Source organism: Ictalurus punctatus, chromosome 12 (assembly GCF_001660625.3).
Source record: "Ictalurus punctatus breed USDA103 chromosome 12, Coco_2.0, whole genome shotgun sequence".
Taxonomy (NCBI): domain Eukaryota; kingdom Metazoa; phylum Chordata; class Actinopteri; order Siluriformes; family Ictaluridae; genus Ictalurus; species Ictalurus punctatus.
Window position 1 is genome coordinate 6,366,052 of NC_030427.2, and position 23,752 is coordinate 6,389,803.

Consider the following 23,752-nt stretch of genomic DNA (forward strand, 5'->3'; position numbering starts at 1 on the left):
ATCCTTTAACCTGGATACAGGTTCTATGGTCAGATGAGACAATAATAATTTGTTTTAGCAACCTACTCTGAGGGTGTAAAAGGATGGTTCTACAGAAAATAATGTAATCCCCACTGTTAAGTATGGTGAAGGATCTGTGATAATGTGGGCCTTCCTTTTCCTCCAAAGGTATTATAAACTCTATTACAACCTTTAAAATGGTATCATAGAAGTACTCCATGAAGACTCAATGAAGTACCAGGAGATTTTAAATGAAAATATGGTTGTCTCTGCCAAGCAGATTATGTGGGCAAAGCGGAGCAGTGTGACACTCTGCTTAATGGTCTGCTCAGTCGCTTATAGCCCAAGTGAACGCTCCAGTCATGTATCGCTCACTCTCACTGGTAAAACAAAGTTCACTCATCCTGCTCTGATAGGAAATTTCACTGTAGTATATTTGTTACTGTTTACTTGAATAAATGCATCAATTACAGTGGTATAGATAATAATTGATATTTGTGGGTGACATTCTGTTACAGGCTGTGCCTTTTATTAATGTTGATTAATTTTTAATGCCTATTTCACACTCAAACCAGCATATTTCAAAGTGCATCCTGGTTTTAGTGAGCAGCACTACTTGGTCTGAGCAAGTGGAGTGGAATCTTAACTCTTTAAACTCGACGGACGTGCCCCATGTCCAAATCACATGACGTTATTTCCTTGTAATAACTCCAGAAAGACAGAAAGATAAGGGGTACGTCTCAACCAAGTTTGTAGTTCAGTAGTTAGGGCACTGATCAGGGAGTTGGTCACTCCATTGCAAAATCCTTCCAGTGCACTGGAATGTTTGCTCCCTAAAAAATCCCACAATGCACCACAAAACTCAGGGAGCATCGATGCTCACTATGTTCCCTTACTGGAAATGACATGTTTTCTGAAGCCTCTCAGCTTAAAAAAAATTGGGGAGGTCCTCTCTCAGCCAACTTCTGGCTACAAATGTAAGTAGCTTGTTATTGGTGCTGTAGCTCTTGATTGATGAACCAGTTGGGGTGACACTGACGGCAACAGAAAATATAATAAAAGTTATGTTGTTGTGGGTTTTTTGTTTTTTTTTTAATATTCAAATTAATAGTATTAAAAAAGTGCGGAAGACCAGCTTTCTTATGATACCTAGTTAATGTCTGTTTAAGAAAAGTAAGAAGAGATTTTGTTTTAAATATTATACAAAATTATACACTTTGTTCATGTTTTATAAGGAAAGTAGCTGTTTATTTCTAAGCATATTTAAGAAACTGCAAAAGTAAAAAAAAATAAAAAAAATTCTACACTGTCAATCTGTGTGTGTGTGTGTTTTCACGCGTATGAGCACCCATTCTCACTGTTCATGTCTTATAAGTGGCTGTATATATCTTTGCATCTATGAGAAGAAGACAAAATTATAATAATGTTCTGTGTGTCTGTGTAAGTGTGTGTTTTCATGTGCACAGAGTTTTCACTTTTATAAGGAAAGTTTATTTCTAAGCATTTTTCATATGAGAAGAATATTTTAGAAGTATATTCCCATTGATATTTTACATTATTTTAGTACACTTGGGTGACTAGGAACAGGAAATTGTTCAGCCATTACTTCCTGTTTCACAGGGGTATAAATATGAGGTAACACACAGGCCAAATTCCCTTAGTCAATCATAACAATTGGTAAGAGCAAGGAATATACCTGTGATGTGCGACAAAAGGTTGTCGAGCTTCACAAAATGGGAAGTGTCTATAAGAAAATAGCACAAGTATTGAGAGCGTGGCATCCTCAGCGGAGAAGAAAGGCGGATTGTCGTCCTCAGTGGAGCAGGAAGTCCTCCGTTGACTTTGCAGGCTGAACTTGGTTGGCTGTGTCAACAGACCCGGGCGTGAGCAGAACTTGGTTGTCCGTGTCAGCAGACTCTGGTGTGAGCATAACTTGATTGGTCATGACGTTGTTTTCAGGCAGGAACTCGGCATGGGAAGTCACCTCGTTGACCTTTAGCTGGAACTTGGTGTGGGAAGTTGCCTCATCGACCTCGGACAGGAACTTGGCTTGAGAGGTCACCTCTTCGACCTCGGACAGGAACTTGGCTTGACAGGTCGCCACTTCGACCTCGGACAGGAACTTGACTTGAGAGGACGCCACTTCGACCTCGGACAGGAACTTGGCTTGACAGGTCGCCACTTCAACCTCGGACAGGAACTTGACTTGAGAGGATGCCTCTTCAACCTCGGACAGGAACTGGGCTTGGGAGGTCACCTCATTGACCTCTAGCAGGAACTTGACTTTATGCTGGAGCTCTGAGTATGAGACCATCTCATGGGTCTCAAGCTGGAGCTCTGGAGCCGAGGTCGCCGCGTAGACCTCCGGCTGGAGCTCGGCAGGTGAGACCGCCTCATGAGTCTCAGGTTGGAGCTCTGGCCATTAGGAGCCGCACCCACTGGCGGGCTGGGCCAAAGAACCGGGACCACATGAACTTGAACCATTGCTTCTCCTCCAGCTTGGGTTCTGCTAGGCTTGCAAAATAAAACTGGCAGTCCACAAGAAAATATTCAGTATAGCAAAAAAAATCCATCGTAAGGATCTTGCAGCTCCATGGCAGTCCATTGAGGGAACTGGATCTAATCCAAGGCCGGGATGGTTACCTTAGTGTGACGTCTCCCCGTCTTCCCGGAAATGTACAGAAGCCTTAAGCGGTAATGCATTATTCTTTTTTTTTTTTTTCTTTTCTTTTTGTCTTCTCGTGGTCACGACTTAATTTTCTCATGATCTTGACATAACCAAAAGCTGTTTTCTCAAAACATAATTTTATCCTGAGAAACTCTTGCGCCTTGTGAACGGGACTGGTTGTTTCATGCATGTTGGCATCTTCGCCATCATAAATTTAATAACTGCTCACTGTACAGATGGACTTTACTTTCGCATTAAGAGACGAGGGACAGACAGACGAGACAGGGGTGCCCCCTTCTCAAGCGTCGGACACTAATGTTTTTTTTTATTTGTTTTTTTTTTATAAAGGAACACAGAAAATACAAAATGACAGAACGTTATGTGCCAGGGAGCAAACAAGGATTGTACCTTTTGAAAAGATTGACTGTTTTCACAGCTTTCTTGTAAAAAGAATCAAATCTATGTAAACTTTCAAGTCCACTAGACAAAGGTTAAACTTAGGCTTACTCTGGCTAAATTTACACTTGTGTATAAAGATTAATTACGTTAAAAAAAAAACCCACCCAATTCTTCTTTCTTATAATGTGTAAAACCAAGAATTACATTTTCATATTTCAAAGAGATATCAGGAATTAAATCACAAAAAAATGTCCAAAATGTTTCACCAGAGATTCTTAGTATACTCACAATACCAAAACAGATTAAATAAGTCTTCAGTTTGGAGATCACAGAAGGAGGAATTTACATCAAAGTCCATCCATCCAGCCATCTTCTACCACTTACTACTTTTCAGGGTCACGGTGAACCTGGAGTCTAGCCCAGGGAGCATCGGGCACAAGGCGGGGTACACCCTGGACAGGGTGCCAATCCATCACAGGGCACAATCACGTACACACTCACACACATTATGGACACTTTAGACACACTAATCAGCCTACCATCCATGTCTTTGGACTGGAGGAAACCCCCACAATATGCAACAGAACATGCAAACGCTGCACACACATGACCCCGGTGGGACTCGAACCCCAGACCCTGGAGGTGTGAGGAGAACGTGCTAAACACTAAGCCACCGTGCGCCCTACAGCAAAGTCTTCAGAAATAAACATCTGTAAAATAAAATATTTTACATCTGTAAAATAAAATGTAAATAAAATATTTTTTGAGGCAGAATCCACACTCTCCCAATTGATGTTGTCCACATATCTGCTCCAATAAAAGATAGTATTAGGACAAGAGACAAGCTCATGTTGGAGGACAGCGCAGACACTCCTGTTATTTGACGTTAATGTAAGGAATAATCTACCAACAAATGCTTCATTAAGATTGGGGTGCCTCATTGAGAGAAAGTTTCTCATTATTATGAGATGTTAAGTCATTATTACGAGAAAGTTTCTCATTATTATGACTTACAGAAGCATTTTTTTTTTATTCAACTGTGTCGGAAACGGGCTTCCATATACTGTATATAATTTGGAGCCGCTATTAAAATGCGGAAGGAGACTCCGGGAACTTCCGGTAGAGTTGGGATGGCTGCTGGTGTATTTTATGTCGTTGAATAAAATGTGAAAACGTCTTGAGCTTTAAGCCCCCACAGATCTTACCAAAACCCAGACTTTGGGATGATGCATGTCGAATACACACACAAAAAAGTCGAAATCATGAGAAAACAACTTTTGTTATGTCGAGATCACAGAAAAAAAATAATGCTGCATGACCGCTTAGGCCTTCCGTAGAAATACGTTGAGGACACACTAAAATGTCGTCATATGACGTAATATATGTGCGCCAACTCTTTAGAGTCTGGCATGATTGTAAAGCAACCTGTAAAAACATTTTTTTTTTTTAAAGTTAGGCGCATTGCTTTACGAGGTGTAACTATGGATGAATACTATAGCGGTGCTGGAGAGTGGGATGGGCAAGAGGCTCATGCGGTAAATACTGCTAATACTGTATACTACTACTCATTGTAAAGCTTAAGCTTGATTGTTGTTTGATTGTTTGTTTACTCTTGGCATTTTATCTGCTGCTATTTAGCTCTCAGGTCGCAATGTAAAATCATTTGTGAAATTAGGACGCTTTATGGAAAACTGGAACAGAAGCAACATCAGCAAACTAACACGATTAGTCAGAACTAATGGCATGGGATTTTTTTTTCCATATAAATGAGTATAATTTAAGACGTTTCGCGTTCTCTTCAGTTGTTATCATATTGTTACTTTCTGTAGGAAGAAGACGGCTACGCGGACACCGAGGCAGACGATAAAGTCCAGGAGGAATGCTTGCAGAAGTTCTCCAGTAGGGACTACATCATGGAGCCCACAGTGTTTAACACGCTGAAATCGTGAGTACTGTGCAACGCCGAAAAAGTGCGGTTAAGCCAGTCGCTCTTCCTGAAACCACGGTTAATTTGTAGGTGCACGGTTCTTAGACACTTGGCAGTAATGGCGCGGAAAGTGGGTGTCCGCCAGCTCCTACACCAAAGCAACACACAGAGACTCGCAGAGAAGCCACTGGTGGATTTTTGGAAATCCGTGAGCGCAGAATACAGAGAACTTGGTCACATGGCAAAAAAAACTCTCCCATTCGCATCAGCATATCTCTGTGAGGCTGGTTTTTCGTCGCTGGTGTACCTGAAGAGTCAGACTCATGGTTAAAGACTCAGACTATTAATGTTTGATTCATTACTATGGCAACACTATTTAAGATATCAAAAATCCTTTCACAATTTTACATCAGCTTTGTCTTGACCTATATACGTTTGAGGCAATTCAGGTAAATATGAGCATTTTATTGCAAAATAAGATGCAAGTCTTGCACTTTCTACTGCCAGTTGGTGGTCCTCTGACTGTGACTCACAATAACCACATCTATGTGATCATCTCACGCCAGAAATACAGCTCAAGTTTCATCTAAATCCCTCAATGCACTCGGAAGATATGAAACGCTTCCTTTTCTCTTTTTTGCCATAAATCTATTGCCTCACCATGGTGGAACCGTTCGAGATATCAAAAATCCCTTCACAATTTAGATTCGTCAGTGTCTTGGTATAATGTTGACCAAGTTTGGTGACAATCATATGAATCCCCTAAGAGGAGTAATTAAAAGATCACCGCATGCACTATCCACAAAATCAAAAATGGCTGACTTTCTTTTAGGCAAAGCTAATGATTGTGTGATAATGTGTACTGAGTTTTGTAAATATATGTACAAGTTTGTATAATATAAGCACCAAGTTTATGTACTGTGTAAAAAGGGGTGAATTCTTAGGAAAACAATATGGCCCTGTGCACTTTCAGTGCTTATGCCCTAAATATAGTTTCTTGAAATATGTTTTTAATAAATGTATTTTAATTTGGCTTAATGCTTTATAGTGTCTGATTAAACTCTAAATACTGTGAATTATTGTGTGCTCGTTTTGTTACTTATTTATTTAAAAGGATAATTTTGTGTCTAAAAGCGGGGGCCCCTAGAATTTACAGGTGGCTGGATTAACTGGTTTCGGGAAGAGCAGCTGGCTTAACCACAGAAATAATTTACGTTTTGTCATTAAAGGGATAGTTCACCAAAAAAATATTCATTTTGTCAACAATTTCGTACCCTCATGTCGTTCCAAACCCTATAAGACTTTCATTCATCTTCAGAACACAAATGAAGACATTTTAATGAAGCCTGGGAGTTTTTTCCCCTCCTTTTACAGTACAAGTAACCAAAGCTCTCAAGTTCCAATAAGTTCATAAAGCCATCGTGCAAGTAATCCATGTGACTCCAGTGGTTTAATCCCAATTTTATGAAGCATTACGAATGCTTTTTGTGTGCACAAAAAAACCTAAAATTAAGTCTTTATTCACAAAATATCTTCACTCCCGCATAGATCTCTGATGCGCGTTCATGAGAGAACAATGACCCATGCATGGTGTGTTGACGCAAGAGCGGGCGTTTTTTTGTCATGAATGTGTGTTTTCTTGTCCAAATATGTCAAAAGGACAACAATTTCCATGGGGTGTGTTATTTTTTACAAAGATTAAGGAAAGTCTTATGGGTTTGGAACGACATGAAAGGTGAGTAATTGATGACACAGTTTTTATTTTTGGGTGAACTATCCTTTTAACAACTGAAACACATGTAGTTTTTCCTTTGTGTCTTTTGCTACACCAGCTATTTCCAGGCAGGTGGTTCTCCTGAGCACGTTATTCAACTCCTGTCTGAGAATTATTCTGCTGTGGCCCAAACAGTGAACCTGCTGGCTGAGTGGCTCATTCAGATGGGTGAGTCTCAACCAAGATTATTGATAACCTTAAAATGAGAAAGAATTACAATTAGTACACACAAACTAACACTAAGAGGAAATATCACAATTGTACCAATTTCCCTAACCCCCTGCACACAGTGGAGTATTTTGGTTATAAACATCAGGTGATACTACCTTTCTAAAATTCATATACTAGATGGTAGAGTACCTAGTGCACAGTTTAAGTGTATAGCACATTACTTTGGGCACAACTTTGGTATGTACTCTCCTATGTGCTGTGCGCAGACCAACTAATCAATAATGAGTTTCTTTGTCAATGATTTTCATAATTGATTATTATCGATTTTCTAGATTTGTTGTAGCTTTAATTTAATTCATAAGCATGGATATAGTTTCTACTTGTTTGTCATTTCTTTAAAATGGCTCAGCCACTAGGGAGTGGATGAATTGTTGTCAGGTTTGCACATCACTCTGTGAGTGTGTGTGTGTGTGTGTGTGTGTGTGTGTGTGTGTGTGTGTGTGTGTGTCCGTCCGAGTTTCTCATTAGCACGATATCTCGTGAATGAGGGGTTGTGTTTGTAGGATTTATATGGAAATGCATTGTAACCAGCAGATTACATTTTGGGGAAGCACTAGACAGTCTGTACAAAATTTTGTATAGTTTTTTGTGATTGTTGCAGCAAAAAAAGCTTGATTTTGCTGTGGCTTTTTTCAAACTGCGCAATGCAACTTGCAGAGATTTTGCTGCTTTTTTTGAAAAAAAACTGCTTGAATTGGCAACATTGCAATTGCACAAAACTGTCTTACACGGTCTTTCACGGTGATGTTTGTGGGTAAATGAGACCTTTTAGCTGTACTCATGTTCGATGCACATGAATTGTGAAGGGGTTTTCTGAATGCACATTGTGATGACGTCACATGATGCATCTTGGCCCAAATCTGTGGTAATCTTGTAAAATTGCAAGCTCCTGCAAATACTGTGGCGGTTCCTTGATTTTTGTGTTCATTTCTGTGATCGCAAAAGCTCAAAATCCTAATTTTTTATTTTTTTTTTCCAGCATTGGGAATTCCCAGGAAAATAAGCACTTTCAGAGTAGTCAAAAAGCAAGATTTTTACGTTCTACACAAATAGCATGTTTTCTACTACAGTGATGTTAAACACTTTGTGCTTAGTAAATATTTAATTAGGAATCCTATAATCATCATGGTTCCTAAATTCCATTTTACTTCACTTATCTCTACTACTCGTCTCTTCACTTCATGGGGGTGAGCATAGCAGACGATTGAGCAGCTAAATGTTGAGTTGGGACACTCTGAAAACATATACTTTTTTATTAAGGGTTATGAAAATTGTAACCTATCATTTTGACTGTTTTCAGCATGCGTATAAAAATGTATGTTTATACATCACAATTTTAATTTAATGTGTATATAAAATATTTTTAAACAATGTTAAATTCATATTCAAATACTTTTCTTAGCTTTGAAATTTCATAACCTTTCACCTTTCTCCCTTAAAATACATACCAGACAAGGTCTACATTACATTACAATTATAATAATGACAACTGTTTCATCAGTGTAAAAGAGCCGTAAGAATGTTAGAAAGTTTGTAGTGTCAACAAATTTTAGCTTTGTATGTGTCCCTACATCCGTATATAGGGGATGCACCTTTATTAAAGTACTTTTACAGCAACAGGACGCACCTAAGATGATTATACGTCACCCATGCGAACCATCAAAAGGACTTCACCAGCCTTTGTTTGCACCCCTTGGTTCAATGGGCAACTGGGATGAACCGTAAAAGAGGGAAGCTATATCTGTGCAAGTTTACTCTCACATTTGATGGTAAGCAAAACAGCAGTTTTCAACCTCATTGGATGGCTGGACCTCTGCAAGTTATGAAGTGATCGAATGTTTGTCAGGGAGTGAATCTACAGACGGATCAGCATGGAAACTACATGCATGCATGAAGACAAAAGACAACCAACAAGGACAACCCCTTCAAAGGCCACATCGGCACTCATTCACACGAGCCGCATCCTTATGTTCATGACGAACTAAAAGTCTTCAAGTAAGACTCAGCAGGAAAAGATAGTGTCCACTGTTATTTCTTTAAAAGTTGAATAATTTGAAGCTGCAAACTGTTAGTTAAAATCAGCATTCTTTTAAACAATGGGACCTTTGCACCTTTTGCATGTGATGTAACTGTATGCGTACTAACACAGTCACTCAGTCAGTGATTTCCGTTTATGTTGTGGAAAAACAAAATCCCTATGGTTATTCCCATTAACGTTACTGTACTTGGAACTTAATGTCATTGGAAATATCTTTTATCGTTTCTATCGCTAGCCATTCACCCTGTGCAAGTCTTTTTAAAGTCCCTGCCATATTTGTATTCAATTTTCTCCTTATTTCACATACCAGGAGATAGGGCCACATATTTCTAGTGGTTATCATTTTAATTTTTTTAATATTTTATAAGCTCAGTGTGAATGCGCACATGGATACTCAAGCTCTAGAGCAGACTGTGCGCATCTGTGTGTGGACGCACGCTCTGCCTTAGAGCTTGTTGAGTGACTGTGTGTGCACTCCTTCCCACACATGCACGCATTCCTGTCCTCTCTCTCACACACATGCAGCTCCTCTTTGTCTGTTCCTATTTAGAATTCGTTTCATAGTTAATTATTTATTCTTTTCTATTTCAATAAATGCTATATTATTGAACATCTTGTTACCTTGTTGTGGTTATTACTTTATTGCATTAAGCTAGAACTAAGCCTTCAAACACCAAGTCCTTTATTATCATTGTTCTCAACTAAAATGGAGGATTTCATAATTTTGATCTATTTTAATTTCTAATAAAATTCTAAACTTAAAAAGGAGAGATTCTGTGGGACTGATTTATTGAGACTGATCACTGAGACAGTGAAACCCGTGTATTGGTGGTATGTACCTTGCATGTCCAGTGTAAGCGGTATCATTTCCTATACATATGTTTCTAGGCGTGGAGCCAGCTCAGGTGCAGGAACGAGTAGAGAACCATCTGAAGAGCCTCCTCATCAAACACTTTGACCCACAAAAAGCTGACTCTATTTTCACAGTAGAGGGAGAGGTAAAGTCTTGCTTTAAAATTTCTAAATTATTTATTGTTATATCGTGATTAAATGTTGCCATGTATAAGACCGCGTCTGCAACTACATAATTTCAATTAAATACCAATGAATTTCATTTTTATGGATTCTCTCTGTGTGTAATCTGCTTATTTCTTCTCTTCCAGACACCAGCATGGTTAGAGCAAATGATTGCTCACACTACATGGAGAGATCTCTTTTACAAACTAGCGGAAGCTCATCCAGACTGCTTAATGCTCAACTTTACTGTTAAGGTAACACAAAATTCTCAGAGAGAATTTGTAAAGACTGCAATCAGTTTCCCTATATAAGGGTTATATAGCAGTAATAAAAATATTTTTTATAAAATTAGGTGTTCTTTCAACTATACAGTTAAGTTTTTTTTTTATGCTTTAGCAAAGTTACCATTATCATAAGTGAGTCTTTTCTTTCTGCTTTGTATATTCATTGCCCTCGCTGATGGTCAGCTGATCTCGGATGCAGGATACCAAGGGGAGATCACAAGTGTATCTACAGCCTGTCAGCAGCTGGAAGTTTTCTCTCGAGTGTTGCGTACCTCTCTGTCCACACTGCTTGATGGAGGAGAACAAAACCTAGAGAAAAACCTACCTGAGTTTGCTGTAAGCTTTGGAAAACGCATTACATGCTATTGTTAATGTATCACTTCTTTAAAACCATGGTTACACTAGAAAACAATGTATTTTGTTTCTGTTAGTCTGTATGAAATGCCAATTTATTTCACTTATCAAGGTGGTTGCTATATAAGAATCACTCTGTGCACTCAATGTTTAGGTGAGCAAAAGTATTGGAACAGATAGTCTTAAAGTAATTAATACTTAATGTTTGGTTACATATTGTTTGCTTACAATAACCCCACCAAGGCTGTGACCCACATTTTCTTTTGTGATGCTTTTCCAGGCTTGTACCACATCATCTTTCAGGTGTTGTTTGTTTTGGGGTGTTTTTCACTTCAGTCTCCTCTTCAGGAGATGAAACGCATGCTCAGTTGGGTTAAGGTCTAGTGATTGATTTAGCCAGTCTAAAACTTGAAGTTCTTTGTTGTGTTTGCAGTGTGTTTTGGGTAATTGTCTTGCTGCACGATGACATTCCTTAGTTCTAAGGAAGTTAAATTATATTGGATGCATTTTTCTGTAAATTGGCAGACAGAATATTACTGTAGACATCTGAATAAATTCTGCTATAATCTTAAGTTACATCATCAATAATAAGTAAGCCCATTCTATGCAAGCCCAATCCATGGCACTACCTCCACTGTGCTTGACTGATCAGCTCATATGTTGTGGGTCATGAGCAGATCCTTTCTTTCCCCAACCTTTGGCCTTTCCATCACTTTGGTAGAGTTTAATCTTGGTTCCAGAACTTTTGTAGCTCATGTCTGAATTTCTTTGTGAATTCCAATCTGGCCTTCTGATTCTTACTGTTTTTACATATTGTAATATGGCCTCTATATGTGGTGCTGTGAAAGTCTTTTTCACATCTGTTTTTGTGTACATCTTGTACTAAATAATTTTAGATCTTCAAACAAAATACAACATAACAAAGGCAGCCTGAATAAACATACAATACAGTTTAAATTTTTTTATTGAAGCAAAAAAGTTATCCAACACCTATCACCAATCTGAAAAACGAATTGCTCCCTTAAACATAAAATCTGGCTGTGCCACCTTTAGCAGCAATAACTGGAGAACGATTTACTCCTATTCTTTGGATCATTTGTTTTCCTGCATAATCCAATTGCGCTTGAGTCTCAACTTATGGGGCTGGAGACCGGACATTCTCCTTTACGATTTTCTGGTAGAGAGCAGAATTCATGTTTTCCTCAATCATTGCAAGTTGCCGAGACCCTGAAGCCACAAAGCATCCCGACACACTTCCACCACCATGCTTGACTGTATGTATGGTGTTCTTTATGTAGAATTCTGTGTTTTGTTTACGCTTGATGTAACCCCTGATGGACCCCTGTCTTCCAAACAATTCCACTTTCGACTCATGGCAAAAGTTTTGGCAAAATTCAGACAAGACTTACTGTTCTTCTGGGTTCGCAGTGGTTTTTGCCTCGCCACAATCAATTTAAAAGGGCACATCTGGGCAAGAAGAAACATCTGTCAGTCACATGTTCCAATATTTTTGATCACTTGAAAAATGAGTCGGTTCAAACAAAATGTCATGTTCCAGGTTGTTTAATGCATCTAAATGTAAAAATGTGGAAAGCTAAGTGTCTTATCTATCATCTTGTATTCATCTTTTGATCTCTCAAATATCTTCATTGTATAGCAAAAAAGAAGAATTGGCCTTGCTTTTGCAATATTTTCATAGGGGAATCTATACATACGTCATAAACTCTGAGCGTTTATATTAGAGAGAAACATACGTTCAAGAGGTAATGTTTTACAATTGCAACGTTAAAGATGTCTTCTTTTGCTTCTTTTGTAAGCCATAAACTCATTTATAATCTGAAGAAAGGTTTATGTAGCTAAACGTGTCCATTCCATCTCAAGTGGCCTAATAAGTTGGTTTCCTGACTGTTTTAAAGTTTGTTTGTTTTTTTATTTTTTGTGTGATCACCTCTATGTATTGGCATTACAAAACCACAATTAACTTTTTTAACTTGGTTTAGTTATGGCGACCATCTTTGTGTCATAGCACACAACATAGTTTTGTTATACAGCTAATTATGGAAACCTCAGTCTCTACTCAGTATGGACCTAGCTCCTTGGAACAAAAAATTATCTCTAGAGCACATTACAAGGTAGTCATTCTTGAAAGTTTGTGAACCCTTTAGAATTTTCTATATTTCTGTGTAAATATGAGCTAAAACATCAGATTTTCACAAAAGCCCTAAAGTAAAAAAAAGAAAATCCAATTTAACAAATCAGAAAAAATATTATGCTTGGTCATTTATTTATTGAAGTAAACAATCCCCTTGTGACCCCCTTGTGCAGCAATAACTGCAGCTATGTTTCTGGTAACTGTTGATCAGTCCTACACATCGACTTGGAGGAATTTTAGCCCGTTCCTCAGTACAAAACAGCCTCAACTCTGGGATGTTGGTGGGTTTCCTCACAAACTGCTTGTTTTGGGTCCATCCACAACATTTCTTTTGGATTACGTTCAGGACATTTGCTGGGCCATTTCAAAACATTAACTTTATTCTTCTTTAACCGTTCTTTTGTAGCACGACTTGTGTGCTTAGGGTCACTTTCTTGCTGCATGACCCACTTTCTCTTCACTTTCTCTTAAGATTCAGTTCATAGACAGAGCTCCTGTCATTTCATTTGCTGGTATAATTCAGAATTAATTATTCCATCAATGATTGCAAATCATCCAGGCCCAGATGCAGCAAAAACAGGCCCAAACTGATACTACCACCACCATGTTTCACAAATGGGATAATGTTCTTATGCTGTTATGCAGTGTTTTCCTTTCCCAAACCCAATGCTTCTATCTAGGTATTAAAGTACTAATACTTATTTCTGTGGAAGTTCAGGTTTGTATCTGGTCCCAAACCAGAGCTATTCAACCTGAAAGTGGGGGGAATTTTTAAATTGCTCTTTCTTGCCCCATACAAAAGAGAACATTAACTTGTAATGTGCTCTAGAGATGAGTTGTTGTTACAAGAAGCTAGGCCCATCCTGAGATGAGATACTGTGGTTTCCATAAATGGCTGTATAACCAAAATTTGTTTTGAGACATAACGCAAAGATAGCAGACATACGCCAACGGGTGATTTTTGCAATGGCAATACAGGGGAACTACTCAAAAATTAGGAAAAGTAAAAACAGCTGAGCAACCTGGATTGGACCACTTGAGACGGGCTGACCCTATAGGAAACTCTTCACTAAGAAAGTGACTTAAAAATCGCACAGTGTGCACCAGGCTTAATAATCCTTTGCTACTTTTGCTTGTCAAACTGTACAAACTTGATCCCCGATGTAAGCCATGTCACACTGTAGGATCTCAGTTGTCATTAATGTCAGACTGTATGACAGTCAAGACGTGAAAAACGGATGCACATAAGAAGACTCGTACAGAGTAGGAGAAGCCACACTACAGGACTGTGCCTCAAATCTTCTGACACTGCCAGAATGTAGTCGTAGGAAAAATTTGATTTCAACGGTCGTTAATCGGCTGTCAGGGAACATGTCAAACTAGCTAAAAAAGACTTCAGATTTTGGCCTAGGATTATAGGAATCTTTTAGGATTCTCAAAATTTGTCTCAGACGACCAAATCATGGCTAAAATCGTACAGTGTGAACCTGGCTTTAGCTATTTAGCATTAGGTAGCTAGTTACTTTGTGTAGATTTTACACATGCTGCATAGGTTTGTTAAAGCAGTGTAAATTAGGCATGACAAGTGACTAACTAGCAGGATAAGCCTGTTAAATTTTTTCGCAAGTCAACTTCACCAATATGATGGTTAGCTACTTAAGTGAGTGCAAGGCAGAGCTCCTCGGATCAATTATCCCTCCTAATTGCCTGTAACTACAACTGTCTTCTGGAAAAATATGGGTTTCAATAGTATGTGGTAAAAACTAACATGTTTATTAACACTTTACCAATTCTGACACTCAACAGCACAACACAGCATTTTAGGAAAAAAAATATGACTTCAAATTCTGGCTCTTGTTATGTTTCTTCAACCTGGAGGCAGAGCTGACATCAGAGTGACGTGTCCCACTCAGGAAACTATAAGAGGCCAAATAAGACAGAGCCCTTAATTGCTCCAGATTTCTTTTATTTAAAATGTAACATTTCCTGATGGCTTTGTAGTTGAGTCTGTACTATTTTCTATTTCTATGTCAAATCCACTGCATTAATTGCATGTGTGTTGTCTGTTGTGCAGAAGATGGTGTGTCATGGTGAGCACACATACCTTTTTGCTCAAGCCATGATGTCCATTCTAGCACAGGAGGAGCAGGGCGGATCGGTTGTGCGTCGCATTGGGCAGGAAGTGCAGAAGTTTGCCCTTCAAAGGTGGTGTAAGATATTAATAAACGATTGGGCAATACTCACTATTTAAAGAATACACTTTTAGGGGAAAAAAAAAGTATAACCCTGTACTGTAATCTTGTAGCATGTTTTAAATACATGATTTGAAGAAATATTAACACACATGACACTACAAAATGTTTCCATTTCAATTATAATAGAAGGTTAGGTTACTAATCATGATGTACCAAAAAAGTAATTCAGAAAGTTCACATAAGTAACTATTATTTCGGGGCGTGGCCCTTATTGTTTCTGGTAGTCATCATCTTCTTCGTCATCTGGTCATGGTGAATTTGTGGGTACCAATTTTGCCTGAATTGTCATATATTGTAATATCTTTTAAAATATTTGACACATTAGCATAAAATCATTCATCACAAGATCATTCATGGCATGTCCTCTAGGTACCTGAGAAATTTGAATGCAGTGCCATCTAGCGTTCTAGAGATATAAGGTTTTTTTGTTGAAACACAACTTTTGAAAACATTGTCCAAAATGAGTTTTTCTTTGTTTATGACGATTCCAAAGATACGTCATTTTCCATTTCGTTTGTCCGCCATATTTTAGTAAATGAAAATTTTTGTCCAATACAAATCTTGTCCAATTTTTTTCAAATTCAGTCCAGAAGGTGTTTGGACTGAGCTGCACAGATTTGTGATATTCTCTACCGTTCCTGAGAAATACAATTATGAAGTCGATCATGCCTGTGTTTGTTTTATGCTAATTAGCTTAGCATGCTAATCGATTAACATTATAGGTAATGCTTTTGTGTGCTCATTCTCACCTTGGAAGCTCTCGCAAAACAAACCTACATTGTCTGTGTGGCTCACTGTGATGAATGACGAGCACAAATTCTAAAGTTTCTGGGTTCGATTCCACTGTTGTGCAACATTTTAAGTGTGTGTAATGTTGTCATTCGGTTCCTTTCTTTTGTGGCTCAGCATTGCAGTAACCTTTCAACCTCTTGGCAGGCAAATAAATGCCTCTGTTCTTTTAATTTCCTGTTCAATCTTATTCTCAGCTGTGCTTTTGAACCTATCTCTTACTCATTCATTCATGTACATTCTATTTCTCCTCTTCATGTTCTCCAAGCTCTGCCTTGCGTTTGCTGCACTTTTGGTGCTTGGCCCCGTTAATCGCTGCTTGCAGCAATGTTTGTTGTTGCTAGTGGTCTAATCATGTTGTTGTTTTTTAGGAATTTTATGGGGCTTGACCAGCATGTAGTGCTGGAAACATATTGTTTTTGTTAGGATTTTTCTTCCCCTCTTCTGATTCTCCACTGAAAGGTGGTGTTCAGACAAAACTGTAAGTCGTACGGATGTGAAATTTGGTCAACAAGTAGTACTCCTGAAATTTGGTATGCTGCTTCTATGCCCTAATCTGTGCTAACGGTGAGCGATAGGTGGCAGATTTAAATTCAAATAAGCTGTTTGTCTGATAACAAAAGTCTAGTTGAGTGTGTTCTACTGACGTGGCTGTATTGTTTTCTGCGTAGTTGGTCATCAAGTTGTCCGAGTTTTTTGCGTAATATTTTCAATTTTGTCACTGAAATATTCTTAGTCATTGCTGCTGCATACTGTTGTTTTTTGTCCTTCTATGGTGGTTTTGTTAACTAGTTAACTTTGCTAATTACCAAATGCATGGGACAAATAAGATACATATGGAATGGGTTATGGTAAGGGTTAGGGAAGATGGCCATTGAGTCTAGATTAATTTGAATCTTAATCTGTATTAAATAGAATCTAGGATTTTTTTGTTCTCTTCAAATTATGGTGTCGTTATATGCTGATCTAGCAGTGTTAACCTTTCTATATAGTTTTTTTCACTCTATTTTACCCTTTAAGGGCTACATTACAGTGACATAACCTTATGTAAGGTTATGACCTTAAACACGCCTACATTATTACTCTTACTAACCTCGGACTGATGAAGGTGTATATAATTATGTTCTACATGGATAACTATCTTTGAAAACCTATGTCTACTCAGGACCCTAAGATTACCTGCTATGTCCAATGCCCTGGCTTTCTGTATACACCTAACTGAAGCTGCTGGAGACACTTCAGGTAGCTTCAACATGGATGGCCTCTGTTTGCTGACGTTAGATGGGGAGAGAGGGGGGGGGGGGGACCAACAACAAAAAAAACAGTGCGTTCTTAGAAAAAAAATTAATAGGTGGCAAAAAGTGAAAAATGCAAAAGATGAAAATAAGTGCTGAAATTAATGATGACATGTTTAGTTTAAATGCCAATACATTTTCAGTACAACAGAAATAAGGCACATATTCAGGAAATGCTTAGGTGTCCATTGTTAACCGAGTAAACTATTCAAGATTTGTAAAAGTACAGTAATTGACACTTGACTTTGTGACCCATTCAGAGGCAGCATATAATGAGCAAAAGCTTTACATTATAATGCAATTAAATTAAACATGGTTAATTAAGACAAGCTGCACGATTTGTTTCAACCCCCCATAGTTCTCCTACACTACCACATTACTACACTCCCTTCACTAGCTTTTTGTAGCTGCCCACATAAGATTTCAATTCTGCTTGCCAACAAAGCCAAAAATGGACCAGCTTCCACCACTCTGCACCACACCCCTCTCTGCATTATGCTCCCTCTGATCCTCTAGCACTGCTTGATTGGACTCACCAGCTCTCAAGGTACAAGGAAGATGTACATCATGGCTGTTCTCTGTCCTGACACCTAGGTTGTGGAATGAACTTTCCGTGGCTGTCTGAACAGCTCAGTCACTTGCTATCTTCAAGTGAAGACTCAAGACCTACCTCTTCACCATGTATTTAAATTAGTGCTTTGTTATTTAAAAATCCTTTTGTAGTGTTTTTCATATTTAGCTCATAGAAAAGGTAGACTAATGGTACTCTTAATCCCTGACCTAGGGATCTAGCATGAGGACGTGTTTTTCATGGAGACTTCAAAGTACTCTCTAGATAAGGGCATCTGCTACATGCCATAATGTAGCAGATGTAAAAGATATAAAAAAAAAGATATAAATGTAAATATTAACTCTCTGGCCAGACTTTCATTAGTGTGCAGTGTTGGCAGGACCCATAAAATTGTGTAGCCTGGCGCCAGCTCCAAGTGGGTGATCTATGGAATGGGTTAGGTTAAGGGTTAGGGAAGATGGCCTATATGATCATTTCCTAGCAAGCCACCTAATCTCATGTTAACATGCTTGCCCATTTGGAGCGATCAATATTTGTAGCTGTACCACCCATTTGGAGCTGCAATGCCTGTTTGGAGCTGTCTCTGGGCTGCAGAAATATTTCCCCAAAAATTGTGCAAAAAGGCCTAAAACTAGCCTAGAATGTTCAGGAAGTGGAAAGGGGAGAGACATTTTTCTTTTTTAGGCATCAACATGGCATGCACTCATTTCTGATTTGTTGTTTCAAAAGCTAAGTTTTCCATTAAAAATGCAACCCTTTTCTCTTGTGACTTTTGTGAATGTCTCAAGCTTAGGGGTGTTTTATTTGTCATTCTGCTTTTGCATTGAACGTCATGCAGCTGTCTGCATTTTAAACCTCCTGCATTCTTCACTGTGATGAGTGGTCTCATGTCTGCAGCTATGAAGGTTCCAGTGATCATGCTTATTTCTTTAACCCGGGTTGAATGAGATGAGAGAGACTGCTTGAATGAAACCCACAGACTTTGTTCTTTCTCTGTTCTCTTTCTACAGGCTTTCATAGACTCCCATATCTACTACTACTAAATGATGATGATGATGATGATAATAATAATAACGGCAAGAATAAAACATAGTTAGGGTGCCTACACACCTTCACTGCTTGGGCACTAATAGAATTTTACTCTAACATTTTACTGAATTTATAATTGTGTAGATAATTTTTTTATGTGGATTGTTAACTTTGATTTTAAAATCTATTTGTGTGGTTTGTTTTGTTCCTAGTGGTCATGATGCGAGTCAGATCACATTGGCACTAGGGACAGCGGCAGCATACCCACGTGCCTGCCAGGCTCTTGGTGCAATGCTCTCCAAAGGAGCACTTAATCCTGCAGATATCACAGTTCTTTTCAAGATGTTCAGCAGTATGGACCCTCCGCCCGTGGAACTGGTCAGAGTCCTCTTTGGTCCAGCTAGATTATTTTGTTTTTACTTCGGTCAAATCTACACCTAAAGTAAATACTGTTTATTACATAGGTCATCATTGCTGTCTATTTGTGCAAGTTTTTCGCTTCAACTTTTAGATTCATATTACATATTTCCTTCATGAGGACGCTTACTAGTAGGTGTTGGTAGTTTGCAAAGTTGATTTATAAGTGAGGCTAACCCTAACACTATTTTTGGTATGTAGATCCGTGTTCCAGCCTTCCTGGATCTGTTCATGCAGTCTTTATTTAAACCTGGAGCCAAGATAAACCAGGATCACAAACACAAATATATCCACATTCTGGCCTATGCAGCCAGTGTGGTGGAAACATGGAAGAAGGTATGAATAAGACCATGCTATAGATGTTGGTTTTCTGTAAGAGTTGTCATATTTAAATACTTGAAATAATTTAATGTTAAGGTATTCACTAGCCAAAAGAAATTCCTCTGTTGTTACTTGGAACAGTGGATACCAAATAATAGAACATGGTAACAAAATTGATTTTAATTAAGAAGTAAGATCTTTACAGAAAAATTGCTTAAACCTTTAATCTTTTTATCACATTTCACAGTATGTGTCTTTTCTTTCAGAGCAAGCGTGTAAATATCAATAAGGATGAGCTGAAGTCCACTTCCAAAGCCATTGAGACTGTTCATAATTTGTGCTGTAATGAGAATAAAGGAGCTACAGAGCTAGTGGCAGAACTCAGCACTCTGTACCAGTGCATCAGGTGTGTGCACCTACACTGAATACAAGTTTTTATTTTTGCATTTATTATATACAAGAACATGCTAAAGACACAAAAGCTCTTTCACTATTCCATGTAAAAATGTGTGCACTTTTTAGTTAGTTAGGTCACTGTTTTTTAACCTGAAGTCTTTTGTGTGTCAGGTTTCCAGTAGTAGCAATGGGGGTATTAAAGTGGGTTGATTGGACTGTGTCAGAACCTCGTTACTTTCAGCTGCAGACAGATCACACCCCCATCCATTTGGCCTTATTGGATGAGGTAAAATTGTACAAGAGCAGTGTATAAATTGAGCAACAATCATTTGGTGTTCTTTTGATTCTTTAAATGAGATTTCTAAACCTGAATGGCCATATGAAAAGGGCACTTATTTGTGTTGGTCTATTTCCTTCTCAGATTAGTACATGCCATCAGCTCCTACACCCGCAGGTGCTGCAGCTGCTTGTCAAACTCTTTGAAACAGAACATTCCCAACTTGACGTCATGGAACAGGTGCCTTTATGTTTACACATACTCTAACCCCACACACAGCATGCAAATTACCGTTGTTCTAAAGAGCTTTTAATATACGAGACTTACCTATGCTCTGTTTTTTGTACATCCCTTAATAAATCCATGATGAAGAGATTCATGCCAAATTTACTCATAATGGTGATTCCAAACGCTCAGATTTGGTTCACTTGAGAACTTGAATGGAATAGCTGGATTTGGTTGATACAGTGCATCCGGAAAGTATTCACAGCGTTTCACTTTTCCCACATTTTGTTATGTTACATGTTACATTACATTATGTTACATGTTATGTGCTTTTTTGTTTTTATTTGTAATAAATTTGTAAAGATTTCAAACAAACTTCTTTCATGTTGTCATTATGGGGTATTGTTTATAGAATTTTGAGGAAAATAATGAATTTAATCCTTTTTGGAATAAGGCTGTAACAAAATGTGGGAAAAGTGAAGCATTGTGAATACTTTACGGATGCACTGTTATGTGTAAAACATTGCACCTTTTGTTTGAACCCACCCATTTTTCAAGTGATTACTAAATATTACAACATGTGACTGACAGGTGTTTCTTCTTGCCTAGGTGTGCCCTATTAGAATGATTTGCTAAAATAATTAAAAGCACTGACTGTCTGCTCTTGGTTTTAAGCCCTGGCTATGCAGTCTTTCGCCTTGTGAAGACTGCATTTGTTTTTAAAAAGGTGAAACCATCATGAAGACCAGAGAACTATTATACCTTTTGGAATTGGTCTCATCAGACCATAACACATTTTGCCACATGGTTTCGGGTGATTTAGTTGAGCTTGGATGTTTTTTTGTGAGGAAAAGGCTTCTGTCTAGCCACCCTACCCCATACCCAAGACATGTGAAGAATGAGAGATTGTTCTCACATGCACAGAGTAATCAGTAATCAGCTCCTTTAATATTGCCATAGGTCTCTCGACAGCCTCCCTGGTAAAATTTTGTCTTCTCCTTTTGTAAATTTTGGACGGACGTCCTGTTCCTGGCAGTATCACTGTGGTGCTCCATTTACTTCATTTGTTGAGGGCCTTCAGTGTTCCATGGTATATCTAATGTTTTGGAAATTCTTTTTACACCTCTCCTGATCAATAACTTTTGACAAGTTAGATACCATGCATGCTTTGTAAATTCTTTGGGGACCATGACTTCACAGTCAGATGAAACCAATATGATGTGAAGAAAATCCTAGAGAAACAGCTGGTCTTTATTTGGGGTTAATGAGAATAATTTCATTGACAGCTGTATGGTAATTACTTTTGAACATGATATTGAATGTTACTGGTCCATTCTGAACATAGCCACATCCCCAATTACAAAAGGGTGTGCTGATTATTGTAAGGTTTTTTTTACCCCCCCCCCCCCCCCCCCCCAAAAAAAAAAAAAAAAGTTTGATTTGTTTTTCACCTAATTTTTATCGGTTGTAATTTCATATTGAGGGTGGAAAAAGTTCTGACGATTTATTAGTTTCAGGGTTTTTTTCCATCACAAAAACTTTCCATTCTAACAGGGGTGTGTAGACTTGTATCTACTGTATATCCTATATCCTTCCTGGCAGCTCAAACCAATCTGGCCATTTTCCTCTGACCTCTCTTTTCAACTTGGCAATTCCACCCAGCTTAGTCACTTCTGGTATACTCAAACCAGCCCTTCTGGTATCAATATCCATGCCTCAATCAAAGTCAGAGATCACATTCTTCCCTCATTCTGATGTTTAATGTATATATTAACTGAAGCTCTTGACCTGTATATGCACAGTTTGTTGCATTGTGCTGCTGCCATATGATTGGATTAGATAACTACGTAAATGTACAGGTGTTCCTAATAAAGTTGATGGTGATTGTATATTTGCAGCAATCTTGGACACAAGTACCACTAATTCTGCTTCACTAATTCGGCTAATAAACAGTTTTGCCTTTGTTTGCTAAAATCTGTACTGAAGTGTGCACACATGTTGATTTCATTTGATGAATGGGGCCCAGGATACACAAGATTCATTTCGTGTGTGTATGTTTTTAGCTGGAGCTGAAGAAGACTTTGCTTGATCGCATGGTTCACCTTTTAAGTCGAGGCTATGTCCTGCCTGTTGTCAGCTACATGCGTAAATGCCTGGAGAAACTCAATACAGACATCTCGCTTATCAGATATTTTGTAACAGAGGTGAGGCATAATCATTCAGTGAGTTTTTAAATCCGTGTAATACTGATTGCATTGGATGTTTCAGTTCTAAGCTGTCATCATATCAAAACAAGTGTGCAGTGTGGTTTTAATTTTTATTTAACATCAAAGCAAATCTTTTTTTTAACCTGCCTCTTCCCCCCCCCTTGAGGTTCTGGATGTGATCACTCCACCATATACCTCTGACTTTGTTCAGCTGTTTTTACCAATTCTGGAGAACGACAGTATAGCTGGAACCATCCGCACTGAAGGGGAGCATGATCCTGTGACTGAATTCATTGGTGAGTGAACTACAATCATTTTCAGAAACTCTGAATAGTGTAAGATCTAAATAACCTTCCAAATGTGATTCTGATATGGATATTGGAAGAAATGTAGCTGCTTTTATTTTTCAAATAGTAAAGGCTTCTTACAACTTGCCCAAAGTGAGCCTATGTGTTTGTGCATCTTGCCAGGCACAACTCGCCATCAGGTACAATGGAATTGACTTGAGTGCACTCAAACCTTAAGACTTGAAGGACCATAATCATGTTCACATGGTGAATGGTCAACAGTGTAGGAATTGCTACCATTTTATATTAATTAATCCCTAAGACATAGGAATGTAGCAGTCTGGTACTGACAAACACTGGTTTGGTATTTGATCAGATTTGACACCTTTTGCAGTTTGATCCACTGACACATTTTATTGTATAAAATGTTATGTTTTAAAATATACTTTCTTAATTTTAATTACCCATTTTAAATCTGACTTTATTCTTTAATTCAATTTCTTTTTAGCACACTGCAAATCCAATTTCATCATGATAAACTGAGACCAGCCAACACATCTAACCTGCAGAAACCTTCCAGTTGTTTTAAGCCGAGAAGACCAGGATTGTAATGTCCAATCAAGAGGCCAGTGACAACTCATTGGCATCAACATATGCAGTTTAGAATAAAAGCACATTGAGAGACAATTGTTAAACACAATGTAAGTTATTGTAAAAGTTAGCTTTTTATTATTGAAATGTGCTTTATGGTAAGAATCCATTGTGACCATTTTGATTATACCTTTTCTTTGTGCATGATATTTCTTTCAATAAAAAAAGGAAATTGGTTAACCTCTGGT

General features: G+C 38.2%; 1 protein-coding gene and 1 long non-coding RNA gene across 2 annotated transcripts; both read left to right on the top strand.

Annotated features, from left to right (window-relative positions):
• The first annotated feature begins 4,434 nt into the window (after window positions 1-4,434).
• Window positions 4,435-23,744, top strand: nelfcd (negative elongation factor complex member C/D). Its single transcript, XM_017481871.2, has 15 exons — window positions 4,435-4,602; window positions 4,897-5,012; window positions 6,827-6,936; window positions 9,926-10,035; window positions 10,201-10,308; window positions 10,522-10,674; window positions 14,919-15,049; window positions 18,996-19,161; window positions 19,402-19,536; window positions 19,788-19,927; window positions 20,089-20,203; window positions 20,339-20,434; window positions 22,483-22,623; window positions 22,793-22,922; window positions 23,422-23,744. The coding sequence occupies exons 1-15, from the start codon at window positions 4,450-4,452 to the stop codon at window positions 23,454-23,456; spliced, it is 1,839 nt and encodes a 612-aa protein (XP_017337360.1). The 5' UTR covers window positions 4,435-4,449; the 3' UTR covers window positions 23,457-23,744.
• LOC128634047 (uncharacterized) lies at window positions 6,943-9,647 on the top strand. The gene is made up of 2 exons (XR_008397235.1): window positions 6,943-8,768; window positions 8,846-9,647. It is a non-coding gene; the product is annotated as an uncharacterized LOC128634047 (long non-coding RNA).
• Window positions 23,745-23,752: the final 8 nt, after the last annotated feature.

Excerpts from the sequence above, each read along its gene's own strand:
- nelfcd (XM_017481871.2), top strand. The coding sequence starts at position 4,450 with ATGTGCGCCAACTCTTTAGAGTCTGGCATGATTGTAAAGCAACCTGTA. Across the intron at positions 6,937-9,925 it reads TGAGTGGCTCATTCAGATGG|GCGTGGAGCCAGCTCAGGTG; the intron begins GTGAGTCTCAAC and ends ATATGTTTCTAG. Across the intron at positions 10,309-10,521 it reads TGCTCAACTTTACTGTTAAG|CTGATCTCGGATGCAGGATA; the intron begins GTAACACAAAAT and ends GCTGATGGTCAG.